General features: G+C 38.1%; 1 protein-coding gene across 6 annotated transcripts in view; it reads left to right on the top strand.

The window, feature by feature from the left end:
- Positions 1–17,458, top strand: part of LOC121070220 (probable bifunctional methylenetetrahydrofolate dehydrogenase/cyclohydrolase 2) — a 48,284-nt gene that overhangs the window by 1,448 nt on the left and 29,378 nt on the right. For all 6 annotated transcript variants that reach the window (XM_040557041.1, XM_040557039.1, XM_040557042.1 and 3 more), the window contains exons 2-5: positions 6,694–6,878; positions 8,112–8,234; positions 13,048–13,200; positions 13,962–14,069. In XM_040557041.1, the coding sequence (XP_040412975.1) occupies positions 6,694–6,878; positions 8,112–8,234; positions 13,048–13,200; positions 13,962–14,069 (569 nt within the window). The remainder of the gene's footprint in view (positions 1–6,693; positions 6,879–8,111; positions 8,235–13,047; positions 13,201–13,961; positions 14,070–17,458) is intronic.

The following is a 17,458-nucleotide window of genomic DNA, read 5'->3' as shown; positions in this document are numbered from 1 at the left end:
ATCTGCTGACGACACTAAACTTGGAGGAGTTGTGGACTCGGATGAGGGTGGAGAGGCCTTGCAGAGGGATTTGGACAGATTGGAGAGCTGGGCGATCACCAACCACATGAAGTTTAACAAAAGCAAGTGCTGGGTCCTGCACCTGGGACGGGGCGACCCTGGCTATACGTACAGACTGGGCGATGAGACGCTGTCGAGCAGCCCTGCAGAGAGGGATCTGGGGGTTGTGGTTGACAGCAAGTTGAATATGAGCCAGCAGTGTGCCCTGGCAGCCAGGAGGGCCAACCATATCCTGGGGTGCATCGAGCATGGCATTGCTAGTTGGTCGAGGGAAGTGATTGTCCCGCTCTACTCCGCGCTGGTGCGGCCTCACCTCGAGTACTGTGTGCAGTTTTGGGCACCACAGTACAAAAAGGATGTGAAACTGTTGGAGAGTGTCCAGAGGAGGGCGATGAAGATGGTGAAGGGCCTAGAGGGTAAGACACATGAGGAGCGGCTGAGGTCACTGGGCCTGTTCAGCCTGGAAAAGAGGAGGCTGAGGGGGGACCTCATCGCGGTCTACAACTTCCTCGCGAGGGGGAGTGGAGAGGCAGATGACCTATTCTCCGTTATCACCAGTGACAGGACCCGTGGGAACAGTGTGAAGCTGAGGCAGGGGAAGTTTGGGCTGGACATCAGGAAGAGGCTCTTCACCGAGAGGGTGGTCGCACACTGGAACAGGCTCCCCAGGGAAGTAGTCACTGCACCAAGCCTGTCTGAATTTAAGAAGAGATTGGACTGTGCACTTAGTCACATGGTCTAAACTTTTGGGCAGACCTGTGCGGTGCCAGGAGTTGGACTTGATGATCCTTATGGGTCCCTTCCAACTCGGATATTCTATGATTCTATGTTACAGTATTTGCTGTTTTTCTATTTGACAGCCGTGAGCATTTTCCCTTGAGCAGTTGTATATACTGTCTTATTAATGTGGAAATAGGTGCAGTGTTTTCGTTTTAATCTGTTTTTCTCCCAATCTTTAAGACTAGCAGAGGAAAGATTTTTTTTTCAGAATTCACCACTGTATTTTTTCCATATGTCGTTAGGGTAATACTTTAAAATCCTTAATGTTGTAACACCAATGTATTTACAAGGTTTAGACACGAGTCCCTCAATAAATCTGGTGTTTGTTGGCTTTATTTGGCCCATATGTTAAGTTGTCCCCAAATATTTTCCTTGTTTGGCTATGCTAATAGACAAATATACATCTCAGTAGTATAACCAAGTATTAATTGCAAGTTATTTTAGTCTAGTCGTGTGGCTTCTTATGGTTGAGACAATGCAAGACCATTTTTTAGATCATTTCTTTGTGTTTTTTTTTATTCCACTGAGTGTTATTCTAGGTGCAGCCTTGTTTTCCTCCCGGGATATAGTACAGAAAGGAGTAATGCAAAAACCTGATCAGATTTGTAGCAGTTGAAAGTCATTCTGACTTTTATCTAAAACAGAAGGCTTTATTTGCTTTTGCAAGTTAGCATGAAATGCATTAATCTTGGCAAACTAACTCAGCATATGTTAAACACCACCAGTGCTAACTGCCTGTGTGTACAAATGCATGTTAGTATCAAGCATGCGTATTTGCAGAGAAGGTTCAAATGTCTTTGTTTTGGATGTTTAGAGTTCTCAGGCCAGGGAAGTGATTACTGCTGGAGATGTCAACCTTTTATTCTTTTAATAGCTAATCAATTTTTTCTTTTTATACCAGGTCTCTCTACTTTTTTTCAAAAAGGTTTTTATTTAATTTAAACCACACTTCTATTAGACAACAGATAATGTGTGTTTCCACAATATCCTGAATTTGTACAGAATTCTAAATGAAATTCTGGACCCACCAGAAATTAATGATAATGAAGGAAAGTAGTAAATACTGCTGTCCCTGTAGAAAATAGAAGTAAATGCTGTCATAGGTACTTCTCTTATTTGATATGTCAAGCTAAGTTCAAGTAACAGAAGTTGAAGTTCAACTGAGCACAAGGTGTAAAAATAAATAATTTATTCTGGGAATTTATTAAAATCTTTGATAAGAAGAGCAATATACTGGCTTTCTGCAAGATGATCAGTTGAGATAATATAAGTACTGAAGTAATTCATTTTAGGACCTCTCTAGATGACCTTCATTTGAACTAGCTATTTAAGTATTGAGATTTTGGTTTGTATAACTGAAATATGTATGGTTAAGTGTGAACACCAAGTACTGGGATTTTTTAATTGCATTTAATCAAGTAGACTTGCAGAATGGTAACACAATTCAATACCTGCTGATTGTGCCATACCTAACTGTGGGAAGGAAGTATACAATCTTTATATTCTAAGTAATGTAATGGTTATTTTACACTTGTTTCATTTGTATTTAGATTTGTAAAATCTACAATTTAGGTGCTGGCTGAGATAGGGCAGAGCTTCTACTTCTTGCTTAGACAGTAAGATGGTCTTCAAGGGTTATGTTTGCTGTATGTGATGGTGACATAGGCTTTCAAATCGACTAGACAACCTCTGCAAGGGAACTTTTATAAGATGGTGAACATTTCAACCCAAGTGATGGTTGTTGCAGTAGCAATATTTACAGGTTGGTTCCAGTGACTCTGTTTTTGGTGGAATCTGGTGGGCATGTGGAAAGCTTTTAATAGCTTGGTTTTTGTGGCAACAGGGATGCTGGGTTTCTGAACCATTATCAAGCTACTGTGCTTTGCTTTGTTCAAAAAAAGGATTGTGCTGATGACATTGTACTGAGATTAGTAAATCGTGCGTGGTAGAGCCATGGTTGTGATCACCAGCCATGAGTGGATGGTGGTGGGGGGAAGCTTTCCAGCCTGCTACAAATAATAAGATTTAGAGAGATCAGCACAAAAAAAAAAAAGCTAATGTTTTCCTTTGCTTCCTTTTTTTTTTTTTTTTTTGAGGAGAGAACGGTGCATCTGAAACTTTGCAGGCTATTTATCTGTAATTCTGTAAGATACTGACCTTTCACAAGTTATTTGGTGATTTCAATTGCTGCGTGGTTCACAGTCAGCCTCCAAAGCAAAGGCTCACGGTTTTAGCTGAGTATTTTTCTCTACGTAATTTTCAGTGAGATTCTCCTTGAGACCTGGAGTCACTTCCATAACAGCATAAATGCATACGTACTCAGTAGCATCTCACTGCCCAGCACCTTTAAGTTATGGATATGGCAAATAGAGCTACACTGTCAAGTGATAAGTTTTTTTACGTCTTGAAAGTATCCACATAGTTATGGGAATGTCAAAAAAAGGATAGCTCATTGGAAGTAGGGCCATTCCCACACCTTCATGTCACGTTCTGATTTTGCTTTTTTTTCTTCTGCGTGTGTGAACTAACGTGGGATCATTTTGATATCCTATAATCTGGGGTGCCCCAGAGTATCCGTTTTTTTAGAGTAGTTTTAACTTGAAGCTATTTGTTCAGTCAAGTTTTTATCTTTTATAATTGACTTTCACTTAGGCTTGTAAAATTTGCTTTATGCTGTATTGAGAAAGATGCAAGCATCGTGGAGTGTAATCAATGCACCTCCTGTCTACGATATATTATGTACGTTTTGTCCTAGCTTACAGTGTGTGTATGAGGGGGGGGATAATTGTTTTCTTGTGTGTGTATGTATGGTGATGTGTTTGGGTTTTTTTTAGCACTGTGGTTCAGTTCATTTGCTTTTGATTTTTTGGTCCTTGGATGACTGAGAAGTTTGAATGCAGTGGGGTGAGTATGGTCAGATTTACATGAGATCCTCAAAACTTAATGAGTATGTGGTTAGTCTTTTGAGAAAGAGGCATGCACTTAAAATTGGCTGCTTAAGGATTAGGAAAACTAATACTTTGGCAATGCATTTAGAGTAAAAATAAAATATGATGTGGCCGTCGTATCTGTTGGCATTAAAATTTGTTAAGTTTTTGTATCATTAAATATACATTTGTATCATTAAATATGTATTTGTTAAATTTTTGTATCATTAAATGTATGTGCCATTGCTACATAGTTGAGCGTTAATTATTTATTTGGCATAATGAGTACATGGAATCAAGTGTCTCATGCCAAAGGCATGTATAGCCAAAGCATAAATCATGCAGATGAGAGAAGTATGGAAATGAGAACATAAAGAGGAGGCCGTACAGGAAAAAAAAAAAATAAAACCACATGTTGATTTTTTTTTTAATTTAAAAATAAATGCAAGTTAAACAGTGCTGAAGGTTATATTGAGAAGTAGCTAAAGCTGGAGTAAAATTGAAGGAAACGCAATGTTAATGTATTGTGCCCTAAGTTGGTTTGCTTAATGGGCCAAATGGTTGGATAGTTTGGTTTCAGCAGGGTGGTTTTGTTTGTTGTTGTTTTTTTCCCTTAAATACTAGGCACTGAGATTTAATTATTTGTTATTATTTTTAAGTCTCTTCCATGTTGGTGCCATAATTCTATTGCGGACATTTATAATATGTCAAACAGTAGTCATGTTGAATTTATTTATTCGTTTCCAAGCAGGGTTTATGTTCTGTGTGTGTGTACCTGTAAAGCCTTTCATTTCCAAGGAGGAAGCTCGAACTTATTTTCAGCTCAGTAAGATCAAGTCTCTGTTATGAGCTGATGAGCCAGGAGCATGTTGTCCTTGTCAGGAGAGGGAAGAGCTTCTCCCTGGTAACTCCACATCTGTAGTTCTGCTTCCAGGGACTTGGTGCTACCTCGCTGTATTTCCACAGTCAGAAAAGTTGTTACTGTTATAATATCTGATAGTTGTGCCAAGGAAGCTTAACTGTAGGTATATATTGTGTTAGGAGTTTTTGAGTTTCTGTGAGGAAACAAGAGGCTCAAACAGTGTAGATAAAAGCTTCAGCAGTGCAGAAATACGTCATGCACAGTGTGCAAGGTGAGCAGCACCTCTGCTGACAGTAAGCACACAGGCGTGAACATGGAGAAGACCTGAGAGAGCAGGAGAACAAGCAAGGTAAGATCAAGCTGGCATTTGGGGGATCCCAATAAAACAGGCCTTAAGAGCAGTTTTGGTAGAGATGCACTTGATCTTTGAGCAGCTAGCCACTGAGGAGAGCATAGGAAGTTAATGAAAGAAATTGGTAAAGCTCTGAAAGGCTAAGTTTGAATTTTGTTGTCACCAGTACCGTGCAAGGGCGAGGGTTGGGCTTGTCAGTCGAATTTCTTAGTTAATGTCAACCTCTGCTCAGCAGTGCTGCTGTTTGCAGCACTGTTATGATCTACCTTGTGTTCCACTTGAAATAAATGTTATTTTAAAATACGTTTTGACATTTGTCATCTTATTGCTCAAAAATTCTCATGTTATTTGAAGGGAATGAGTTGTAGGAGAAAATAGAGTTGGCTACTATTATTTCTGATCCAGAAAAATGTGTGTTCAGATATTTTGTTCTTTGTAGCAGAGTCCTCATAGCACCGTTGTTCAGTGATCTGAAACATAGACTGGATTTCCTCATCTGTTAGTCAGATAGAGAAGTGAAGTTTAGATGACTTCTTTTATATAAAGCCTTAGCCTGGTGTTTTAGGGGATTTCTTCCTGCCCCATCTTACTTAACTTCACACCCTTCTGCTTTTAGCTTCTTGGGTTATTAAGATTTACCAAGAATGGCAGAAGTTGCACAAATCTCTGGAAGAAGTGAAATGGAACTTCATCTTCTTGGCTGCTTAAAATTATGATGTTGAATTGTATAGAATACCCTGTTTCAAACTGAGTCAGCAACACCACAATTTCTTGCCCTCTGGCTTTCTCTCTGTTCCTGCTTCTTCTTTCCTTCCCCTGCCAAGCAGTAAAGTTAATTTATAAAGGTTGGCTTCTTTCATTAAAAAGTTAGTATCATAGTACCTGAAAGTGATGCATACTGAAAGTTTATTTCTTGCAGGTTGGAGGGGTGCATTTGGGGGGTTCCACATCCTTGGTTGGGGTCATGATCACTGCAGTGATGGAGGGAATGTTGCTGAGGGGGGCTGGAGCCAGTTGGAAGCACGAGACTCTTGAGTTTTCCTCTGCCTTTGTTACACAGGCAGGGCAATGGTGGTGGGCACTTCCCAGGAGGAGAATGTTTGTCTACCATAGTGCTGGTTGAGGTGAAGAGCGAGATTTCGGGAAGGATGGGGACATGAAAACAGAGGGTGTAAGAGCAGCCCTTGACTTCATCAGCATAGATGTATCTAAGCTAATTTTAAGAAATCTGAGAAACATTATAATCAAGATTTGGACAAAATCCCATGTCACTCATTTTTTGAAGTAAGTTTGGGGAGTGAGTAGAAAAATTCTTTAAGACAGAAACAACTTGATGGTGTACGACTGTTCTTGTGTTCTGTTCCCAAACACAGGAATTGATAGTTACTAAACCAGATTGGCTCTGTGTGCTGGGAAGGTGGGGTGTGAGGCAGAAGGCAGGTGAAGCTTCTCTTTTGTATGCACTGGTGGCACTTAAATGCTTTTCAAATAAGATCATCTGAAGACATAAAAATTCCCCTTAAATAAGAGATCGTTTTTTCCACAGGTGGATTTGTACTGCATTAGTATTTTTTCAAATAATATTTGGAATGCTACTGAATTCACTAGTCCAAGGACTTGCAAGTATTTTAACACAGTAGATCACAAACTTAAAAGTGTCTTGTTCATGCAATTTTTAGATGTAAATGTTTTGTGTCTTTTTGTCTTTATAGCGATGAAGCAACTGTTATCTCAGGGACAAAGCTTGCTAAAGAAGTCTTGAAGGAAGTTCAAAGGGATGTGGAATCATGGATATCCTTTGGAAACAAGAGGCCTCATCTCACTGTTGTATTAGTAGGAGACAATCCAGCTAGTCACATATATGTCAGAAACAAGGTAAAAGCAGCTGCAGCTGTAGGTATGTACTATACAATATAAATGCTTATTTTGGTAAGCACAAGATACTGTGCTTTAAATATATATATATATATATATATATATATATATATATATATCTAGAAGTGGGAGAATGATCTCCTTTGTATCTTTACTTGATTTTACACTTTTTTCCTCAATTTCTCTGATCAAGCTAACATGGAAAAGTTGTACTGATATATGAAAAAAGTAGTTTTTACATAATGTGAACAGTAGGGATAAATTTAATGCAGTACCTTAAATTGTTATTGGGAAACAGTTAGGGCCATTACTTTAAGAAACTGCAAACTAAAGGTGGGTGGACATTGGGGGAGTTTTTTGACAGTTAAATGTCTAACTGTTTTTGAAAGGCTGGGTGAATAAAGCAAATCTAAGGGGAGTTCTTTCAGTTTTTAGGTATAAATTCTTTCTGCAAGACACTGATTACTTTCAAATAAAGGATATTTACTTAAGAGCTTACCTTGTCAGTACCAGTTATAGTCCTCCTTTTATGTGTGGATTGTTTGGACTGTCTCCAACTTCAGTAGTGAACTCTACTAACCTGCAGTTAATGTAAACAGTTACTAAGTCAAAGAAAAAAAAAAAAGCAATTTCCTTCCTGAAGTCATTAACAATAGGCATCTTCATGTGTGTCTGCTGTATGTCCTGAAATTTCTGGGCTGTTGGAAGCTTTAGGTCTGCTGTAAATTCAGGCAAGCCAATCCAAAACCCGTATTTCAAAGCCCTATATATGAAGGGCAAACTGTCAGGTAGAAATCAAATAGTGTGAAGCACAGTAACTGATGGCCTGGAATAACGACCAGTCAGTACAGCATCTCACTTCCAAATGGAAGTAGCTTAAACAGAAAACTTCAACTTCATTGCTCACCGTGGAGCTGCAATCGTGTAAAGTAACTTGAAAAATCTGAATTTTGTCTCATAGTAGCAGAAAAGTCATCATATTGCCAGTATTAAAACTTTTTTTATATACTTTTGAAGCTACTATGTCAAACTACTGTTTTTTTTTTTTTTTTTGCATGGTTCATTGAGAGATTGCACTTGATACCTAGAAATACAGCATTAAAGCCCAGAGAATTCAAGTGAGATTTTTTTTTTGGAAGTACTTTATGGTTATTGAAGACGTTTGTCAAGAATTAGGCAAGTTGATAGACAAAATGAGTAAGCTCTGTGTAGATAAATTTCCTGATTGCTAATATGTTTTTCTGTTTTTTATCAGGCATTTCTAGTGAGATCATACTAAGGCCTGAAGACATTTCTCAAGAAGAACTGTTAGATATGACATTAAAACTCAACAAGGATCCATCAGTTAGTGGTGTATTAGTTCAGCTACCTCTCCCAGGTAAGTGATCTCTTATCCCACTCCTCTAATACAGTCAGTGTGAGAGGAAAATGTTTAACACCTTTTGCTGTAGCAAGTCTATCTCAGTGATATAAGAAACTCTCAAAAGTGGACACACATAATGAAGGACTAAATGAAGAGATTATAAAAATATTTTTTGTTGTACACAGAACAACCCCCCCCCAATTTTATCTATTTGACTTCTCTGGTTTTATTTTCTTCTTAACATGTTGCACTGCTTTTCCTTGAACTCCAAGACCTTTGCCACAGACCTTTGCTCTTCATCCACCACCTTGTGCCAAGTTATGCTATTTAGCAGATGATGCTACAGCCTTTCTCACAGCAGTTCCAATTTTTGCCTGTTCTATGCTTTCCCCAGTGTTCCAGGTGAGCTCTGTGCTGAGGACCTAAAAGCTTCTATAATATTCTAGCTGATTATTTACCCCCTTGCAGTCTGTACTAAAAACTCACCTGGCTGATCCATACAAATGAGTTGTCAGTAGCTGGCAAGATGGTCCTTAGACAGAGGTAAACTTTACAGATTTTCTTACAAACCTACCGAAATCAAGTTATTTAAACCAGTGTAAACTTTCTTGTAGAGATGTGCCTGAATTACTAGATTTATTTTAATAAACTGACTGGCATGTTGAGTTTGCCGCACTTCGGTATTTCCAGATGTTGTCTTTTATCGTATATTTAGACTGTAGGCTCTGAAGGGCAGAAACGGTCTTTTTTGGGGATTTACAGGTGCAAGTCCTAGCACAAGGTGGGACCTGATGTGTTAGTGTTTGTAAACAAAACTGGTGATTGTGAAGTGGAAGATCAGTTTTTAGGTAAGCTCTTTGTTTCCCCTCTTGTAGTCTTGGTTTTCACTTTCAGACAGTTCTTACAGTCTTAATTGTGCGTCCCCAAAATATTAATGGGACAGGTGGTATGTTTATGGAGGAAAAGAAAGATGTGCTTTGTTCATGTTGATAATAGACTCCTTGTTAGAATGAACACTGATATATTTACTTATTTTTGCACTTCCTGATGGTTGTGCCCAAATTTGCCACCTGCTGGGATAAGTTGGCCACAAGGTGGAAGTATAACACCAGTAAGGAGAAGGAAGTCTTGGATACAAAGTAATGAACTATGGGAGCTGGCTGAAAGTGGTGGGTTTGCTTAGGACAAGGATCTCTCTCTGTAAGAAGAGATCAGGGCAGACAGGTTATTTAACAAGTTGTCATCAATATTAAGAACTCATACAAGAGATTCAGCACTGACAGCCGAGGGATGGAAAACTTCTGCAATGTGTGTAACATAGGAGAGAGTCACCCTCTGGACTCCCAATCCGTGGCTGCATTCCCCAGAAAAGGGAGGTGTTGTGTGTCACATCATTCTTGTGCTGATCCTACATAAAATTGTTGGGTACCGCTTGCAGAAACACTTGTTATGAGATGGATCAGGACATGCAATAGGCTTTTGAGCAGTCTGCCTTCATTGTACAGAGGATACATAATTCAACAAGGGACTGAAGCCTTAGTAATTTTTAAACCTGTTGAACATTTGAAAAGAAATAATGTGAACATGACTCCGGTTGTGTCAACTCACATGTCTATTGCTAGTACCTTTAAATGTTTTAAGGCCTCAAATAACTGGGTTAACATCCCCTTCAAGAACTACAGTATGTCTGTCACAGTAACTACGTTAAGACTAAATAGTTTCCATTTAACCTGTAAAACTTGCTAATTTGAAGCCTGGCTGTTGCCTACCGTAGTAAAACCTTGGAGTAATTTAGTTAACAGCAGAACCTTTCCAATACCACTTTGTCCACGTAGATATACAGTAAAGGTATATATCTAATCTATCATGAAGTGAAAATGTTCAGGAAATTCTTTTTTATAATGGATGTAGCTTGGAGTGCTGAATTATTACTTGATATTATTTATTTACTGCTGAAATGTCATGCTCTGGCAAAGGAACATTAGAGAGAGAAGGGCAGAAAAGTTATTTACCTCCAATTTTCCAACGTCCGTTCAACTTGTACTGTAATGGAAGGATACAAAGCCCAGAAGTTGTGAAAACTTGATCAGTAGTGGCTGCTTACCCCACAGTTGGGATGGTTGTGTGGTTTTGGATACATATTTATTTTTTCAATAAACCACACACAGGTGTGGCTTTTGATCAACATTGGGATAAAAATAGAAGCAGAGAATAGCTTTGTTCTCTTTGACTTTTGTGAGATGGAGCAACTTAACTTTGAGGATTATCATCTTTGCCTGAGGAAAACTTCCTTTCTATGCACCTTTTGAGTGCATTGCTTCTGATATGGTAATGGTTTCGTGGAGAGTTTACTTATCTCTTCCATTGCCTGGAAGATGGCTGTGACATGTTAGATGCTTGTTTGAGATAAAACTAAGAAAACATCAAGTTTTTTGCATTCTAAGTAGCAACGAAGTGTGGGACAAATTGGGATAAACATCACGTCCTTCTGTTGTGAAGGACAGTGCCAGCCAAAGAGCAACCTGCTTCGATGGAGCCAAGCACTAAAATCATAGCAAGGGCCCAGTACAGCTTCTCAAAAAGATTTCCAAGGAGCTCGTCGCTGCTGCTGAACGGTTTCTTCCTTGCTTCCAGTCCGTATTTCTTGATCCACGTGGCATATTTTAGAATCTCGTATGTTCCATTGTTACCATTTTCATCAGTCCTCTCTTTTGAAAACCAGTCTTCATTTTTAGTATGTCTGCATTGGAGGCACACGTTATTTATTATGTAAATAAGAGGAGCTTGGAATGACAGCAAGGAGGTTTGGATGAACCTCAGTTGAAAGAAGGCTAAGCGTGTTCGGTGAGACTGGCACTAACGCCGAAGAAATGACTTTGCTCCTCTGGAGCAAAAAGAGAGGGGGAGAAAAATAAAAAGATACTGTAGCCCAGTGGAAATAAACTAGGAAGAATATCTTGAGGCAAGTAAAAGCTACACATTAGATAGTTACTCTACTACATATACAATTGCAACTGTTGTTTCTTGTTGGAGGAGCATAGGGGATGATGATGACCAAGCTGGCGCTTTATAAGCATCGCTGATGAGGCCAGGAAGGTGTCCACATCTTTGTTTCTCAGGTCCGTGCCAGCTGACGTGTTCCTAGCTATACAGTTGTACTTCTTTCCAGTACTTTGTGCCCTTTTTTTGAAATTTCATAAATCAATTCTTAGTGGAAAAAATGCTTATAAAACAGACTTCTCTGCCTCTTACATGAAATTGACTTTTGCCTGTCTGTTTCAGGGAAGCTAAAGACAGACAGGAAAGAAGTCTTTGTCAGAGCAATGTTCTGTCATCCCCCAGGTTCAAAGAAAAACATGGCTGACAGTTTTTTTTTTTTTTCTGAAAAAAAAAGTTACTTTCCTCAATGTACTTAACACCTTAATTTCCACAGGCCTGTATCTGTAGGATACAGAATGGAACTTTATCCCTTGGGAAAATGGAGAATTCAATCTCAAATCATAATAGTAAAGCCTGTTAAGCATAGTCTGGTGTAACTCTAAGATGTTTTTTGTTTGTTTGTTTTAATTGGAAAGCTTTTAACATGAGCTTACCGTATTTTAAGTTCCTTAATATGCATGATATCTTTTAATTAGATTGTTTCTTTTTATGCAAAATAAGACAATACATGAATAGAGCAAGGTGACCACTAAATATCATAAAGATGTCTATAAAACACTGTTATTGGAAATGCCTCAATTTCATGATCAACACTCATTTCCCCTTTATTGGGCTTTTTTTATTATTTTATATATTTATTATTTTATATATTTACTATTATGCACCCCGAATTGGCCTTTGGGATGTATCACCTCACAATAGCAGAGTTCAGTTAGGGATCTAGTCTAGAATGGGCATTCTGTCCTTACAGAAGAGATGGAAAAAATAGTTCTGAGATGGTACTAAAGCTTGAGTGTAGTTCTGGAAAAGGTTAAATACATTTTTTAAATGGTGTCCTTTCTGGGTCAGCATGAAGACATGCTTTATAGAGCTGTTTCTCTAGAGTGTCCTAATGTATGCAACTTTTATACTTGGTTTTGTAACTTCACGGAGTTGGAACTGGCTAACGCATATTTTTATCATTATTACTATCAATGCTTGTGTGTTCTAAACTTTAAGCAGCTGCAGACTTATCCTGTGTTGCTAGTGTGTATGAAAAATGCTTATAATGAATAGTTATAAATAATAAGTTATGTGCAGGTATCTTCATTTCAACCATATTTAATGTTTTGAGCTCCTCACTATCAAACAATTTTTTTCATTGTTAGTTTTCCAGAAAAGTAGGATCTATCTTGATCCCCCAATTGGCAAATTCTTTAAAGCAATTGTCATGTTATAAAATTGAAACTAAAGATAAGACCTGTAAAAATTGTTTGAGATTACCATTTCCTTACATTTGATTAAAACTTTGGTCATATATCTTGTGGTCTGTTAGAGATGGGTAATATGCACAAAATGATTTTTCTCCTATGATTTTTCTGAGCCAAATTATAATTAGTGCTTCTAGATTGTAGAAGAGACTCAAGCGTTGTGCTTAAACTCTTCAATAATTGTCATAATTGAGTATCAGTCTTAAAGTTTGACCAAATCTTTTGTATTAGCAGTGTTATGCACTGACTCATTGAATTTCCAGTAGATGACTAGAAGGGTTGAGGTTCTAACTTCCGTCATTGAGGGGGAGATAATTATTTTAGCTAGATGAAACTTTGTTTCTCAGTGTAATGATTCAGGTAGGATTGATGACTCCTGACAAGTGAAAGAAATGTAATTTGAAAGCAATGTTTCCCAGACCATATAGATGAGCGAACAGTTTGTAATGCTATCGCACCCGAAAAGGATGTGGATGGATTTCATATTATTAACATTGGACGTCTGTGTCTTGATCAGCCTTCAATAATACCTGCAACTGCTGCTGCCGTGTGGGAAATAATAAAGCGGACAGGTAAGAAACTGAACTCTATTGAAACTTTTATTTAAGATGCAGAAAATGAATGAAGATTAAGTCAGGTGTGAATTAGAAGGTGTGGGCTATCCTAATGTTTTGCACTCATTGGAGAACCAGTGTTTAGGGGATTAATCTAAAAAATAAGGAGGTGCCAAAGATAATGAGATTTTTCACTTTATTTTTTTACCAGTATTGTAACTATTAATTAAGCGTAGGTGGTAGTTCATGTAAAATACTCAAAGCGTTTTTTTTCCACTTCCTTTCTGCTTGTTAGTGTTGCAAGGAACTTTAAGTAATATTCTTTACTTTGTGATTAGTTATCAAATACAAGATTTCGATTTGTAATTTCTTGTGGGGCAAGGGGGGGGGAGAACAACAGAATTGAGAACATGTAAATTGGTCACTAGAAGGGGAAAGGATATTTATAATATGACATCTTTTTAATGTGTAATTATAGATGCTCCTGTTGATTGGCGTATGAGCTTGTGCTTCACTTTGTGGTCAGAGAACAGAAATTAAGTCCCTCCAAAGAGAGATTTAGATGACCTAAATTAGTTGTCAGTTCTGTTTCTGCTCTGAAAGTCAAAACTTACTTTGTGGATTCATACCTCCAGTTCAACCTTGTGGGTTTCCAAGTCATATTGGTATCAGCAGTCTGCAACAGCAAATAATTAGATCTTGGGCATTGAGAAGAAGGGGTTTATCTCAAAATAGCAAAATCTTGTGCTCTGTTTTGTTCTGTGTTGTTTTCTTTGAAGGAATCCAAACATTTGGAAAAAATGTTGTTGTAGCTGGAAGATCTAAGAATGTTGGAATGCCGATTTCAATGCTTTTACATTCTGACGGAGAGCATGAAAGACCTGGCGGTAAGACGGTCAATGTTGTCAGGTATTTTTAATGCTTTAACTTGCAAAATCATTAAAATTAAGCTAAACTGAGGATTCGGATAAAGAGAGAGCTTTTGTGTCTTGCGTGACATTTGCAACTGGAGCAAGGAAGTTAATTTGCTGATATATTTCCTGATCGTTTCTCAGGAGAGAAGGTCAGTTTCTGGACTGAACTTTTTCTGGTGTTACGTCATCACTTTCTTAACCTTTTGAAACAGCTTCCATTTAAATTAAGGATCTTTTCCCAACTTAAATGATTCTGTGGATGGGACCTGGAGCAACCTGACTTAGTGAAAGGTGTCCCCGCTTATGGCAGGGGAGTTGGAACTAGATGATATTTAAAGGTCCCTTCCAACCCAAACCATTCTATAATTCTAAATATTGTTAGCACCAAACATTGAGGATAGTACCTGACAGCATAGCCTTAGAGCTACAGCAGTTTGTATGATGTTTATACTAAGTAAAATAGCTTATAAGCCTTATCTTCACGCTTATATAATGCTGATTTCAAGTTTTTCCATACATAAATAAAAGCATTAAATATAATGCTTGTGTTGTGCTATGTTGGTTAGGCTGTGATTATGAAAATACCGTAATTACCAACAAAGTAGCTTTTCAGTGTAAGCTTTATGATACTACTTGTTGGTCTGGGGGATTTTTCTGCAGTGCAGTTTATATCCCCTTGGAAATCATAGGCTGTAAGGAAAATGTTTTTGAGTAATTTTAATTATAGAAGCATGTATGTGCTGCTGTAACAGTGTTGTAGGAAACAAATAAACATTACGTAGAACACTGTTGTTTTGCAGGTTCATTTTGATGTTAGAAACTGCCACAGTGGTGTGCACGAAGGAGGTAAACGTGGATGTTTAATCCCAGACAAATTTAATAGGAGTGGAGTGAAATCTGTTATTAATATAATGAAACGCTAAAAGCTTCTTACTAATCATAGAGTTGTTTTTTCCATTCAGCCTCTGTGGGAAAGTTGCTATTTGAAACTTCTCGGAGTGTTTGAATTGTAATTACCATTGGTGTGTAATTTTGGTCTCATCCCATATTCCTGTGAAAATTAGTAGGATTTTTGCCATTTACTGCAAATACTGGGTTCCATGTAGTACTGGAAGAGCTTTTCAGTGATCCAGCAATGAAGTTGGTAAGAGGCTTTCTTTGGTGCAGATGTACATTGTAACCTACTTCCATGTTTCTCAGTGGGAAATGAAGAGGTTTAGCAACCTGTGGTTCTTTCAGCAACTTATTCTAAAACCCTAAGTAGTGGTGCAGAAGCGTTCATGCTGTAAATAGTGTTTTGTAGTTGTCACCTTTTGAGTTAGTTGGGTCCATGTCTCTGAGTTGTCTTATATTCTGGGACTGTAGCTGTACTTTGGCTGACCAACAGTGTGACTTGCTCTTGGGAGCTAGTCTGTGAGTCTGCTGGGCTATGAATGAGCTTTGTTCTCCTTCAAGGTAGTCTGCCTAGGCTCTGATTTCTGGCGTAATGCACACTTACTTCACCAGTAGCGCCATTTGCTGGGGTTGTCATTAATGACATGTATGTCAAGTGTGCTGTGTGGGGACAGAAAAACATTCAAATATACCTCTCCCCACCCTGGAATCTAGACGTGAAAAGAGTTAACTTGTTATCGTTACCTATTAACGTTATCTTTCATTATTCTGAAGAAATGGATGCCTTTATAAGGCAGTCTTTCTTGGTTTCCAACCTGCAAAGCGATAGTATACACTGTAAGGCATCTGACAATAAGAAAACAAAAGAACATCTGTTGTTCTTGCACACTGAACAAGCACTAAACACGTATTGGTTGTGTACCTGCTAATAAATCCTTTCCAAGCTGGGAGTACAGTTTTCATTCCAGATATGTGGAGTGGGCTACCTTTGAAGATCTGGTTGGTATTCTGCAGTTAACTATCTTGTCCTGCTTGGAGCAAAAGTCTGGCTGGGTGTGGAAGGGAAGGCAGGCTAGACAGTGGTTTCAGCTCTACCACAGTGGTTATCACAACTTAGGGATGTATCGTGACAGAGAAGAAGCTGAAGTCAGTTGAGATAAGCTGAGACAGGCAGTGAAAGAGAATGCATAAAGCTAATGTTGCCTGAAATGGAGGAGGTGGAGCTAAAGTACAGATTGAAAATGTGAATGTAATAGAAGTAATAGCTGAAGTGGAATTATCCTTTCCACCAGTGTTTTAGCAGCTGGTAGCAGGGCAAGATGTATGTGTTCGAGATACAAGATGAGGTAGCTTTAGCAAGTGTGCAGTTTATAGATTAAATGTTTTGAACATGAAAATGACATGTAAAATTGCACATTTTTATTTATTACCAAACAATGGCAGGCTTTCCTCTATGTGCACATTTAGAACGGTTTAAGCTCATTAAGATGAATTAAGTGGAAGCTTTTTTCTTTTTCTTTCTTACTTTCTGTTGATGAGGTTAGAGCCCAGACAAGACATTGCAAGTGCTGATTGATAAAACAGGTTCAGGTTATCAGTCAGGATATGGTTTTAACAGCAACTGGTACTGCCTTCGTGAAATAAATGTGGTTGAAAAGTGATGCAAGGTGTGTGGATAGGTTTGTAGGTTTGGTTTGGTGTAATTTTTTTTTTTTCAGTAGTAGGTTTTCAATTCTTCAGAAGCAAAACTGGAAAGCTGGGGTCTGTCTTCATCTGTGATATATGTAGAAACTGTAACGTCCTGCAGGTGGCGATAACTGATCACGTAGGAAAACTATCTGTAAACTTACAGAGCAATTTGTGTTCTTGATAGACAGGTCAAGAGACTTTACATAATAAGCTAGTGAAATAGCTTCGCAGTATCATGCTAAACCTTATTTCCTAAATATCTTCCTCTGTCTTCTTTCAGCAAAAGTAACGGTGTAAAAGTAGTTATTTTCTGTTTTGGCCTGATCTCAAATGGAAAATCTACCCTTTCAGAGGTGTCTGTAAGCTTCTGGGCTGCTATTTGGAAGGTGGGGTTGGCTTTTTTTTTTTAGTGTTGAGAGTAATTGCTTGGTTTCAGGAGCTGACTACAGACATGCATTTCTAAATTATTCAGAGGAAATGATTTTAATTCTTAAAAGCTGTGAATATTCATAACTTCAGATCTAATCCATTGTTTTCTCTCAGCCTCCTTGCTGAATACAGTACAAGAGGTCAAAATAACCTTACTATATACGTGTTTTTAGAAGTAATGATTGTAGTTTCAGATAAAACATCTTTCTTATCCTTACCTGAAAATTTGATAACAGAACATTACTGTTTTATTCAAGCTTTTCTTTCCAGAATCCAGTGATAAGTTTGACTTCCATGTGTGAAGGATCACCCTTCATAGAACATTTCCTAGAGAAGGGAAGTGTCGCACC

Source organism: Cygnus olor, chromosome 4 (assembly GCF_009769625.2).
Source record: "Cygnus olor isolate bCygOlo1 chromosome 4, bCygOlo1.pri.v2, whole genome shotgun sequence".
NCBI lineage: Eukaryota > Metazoa > Chordata > Aves > Anseriformes > Anatidae > Cygnus > Cygnus olor.
The sequence above is the reverse complement of the archived record's forward strand: the minus strand, read 5'-3'. Positions and strand labels throughout refer to the sequence as shown.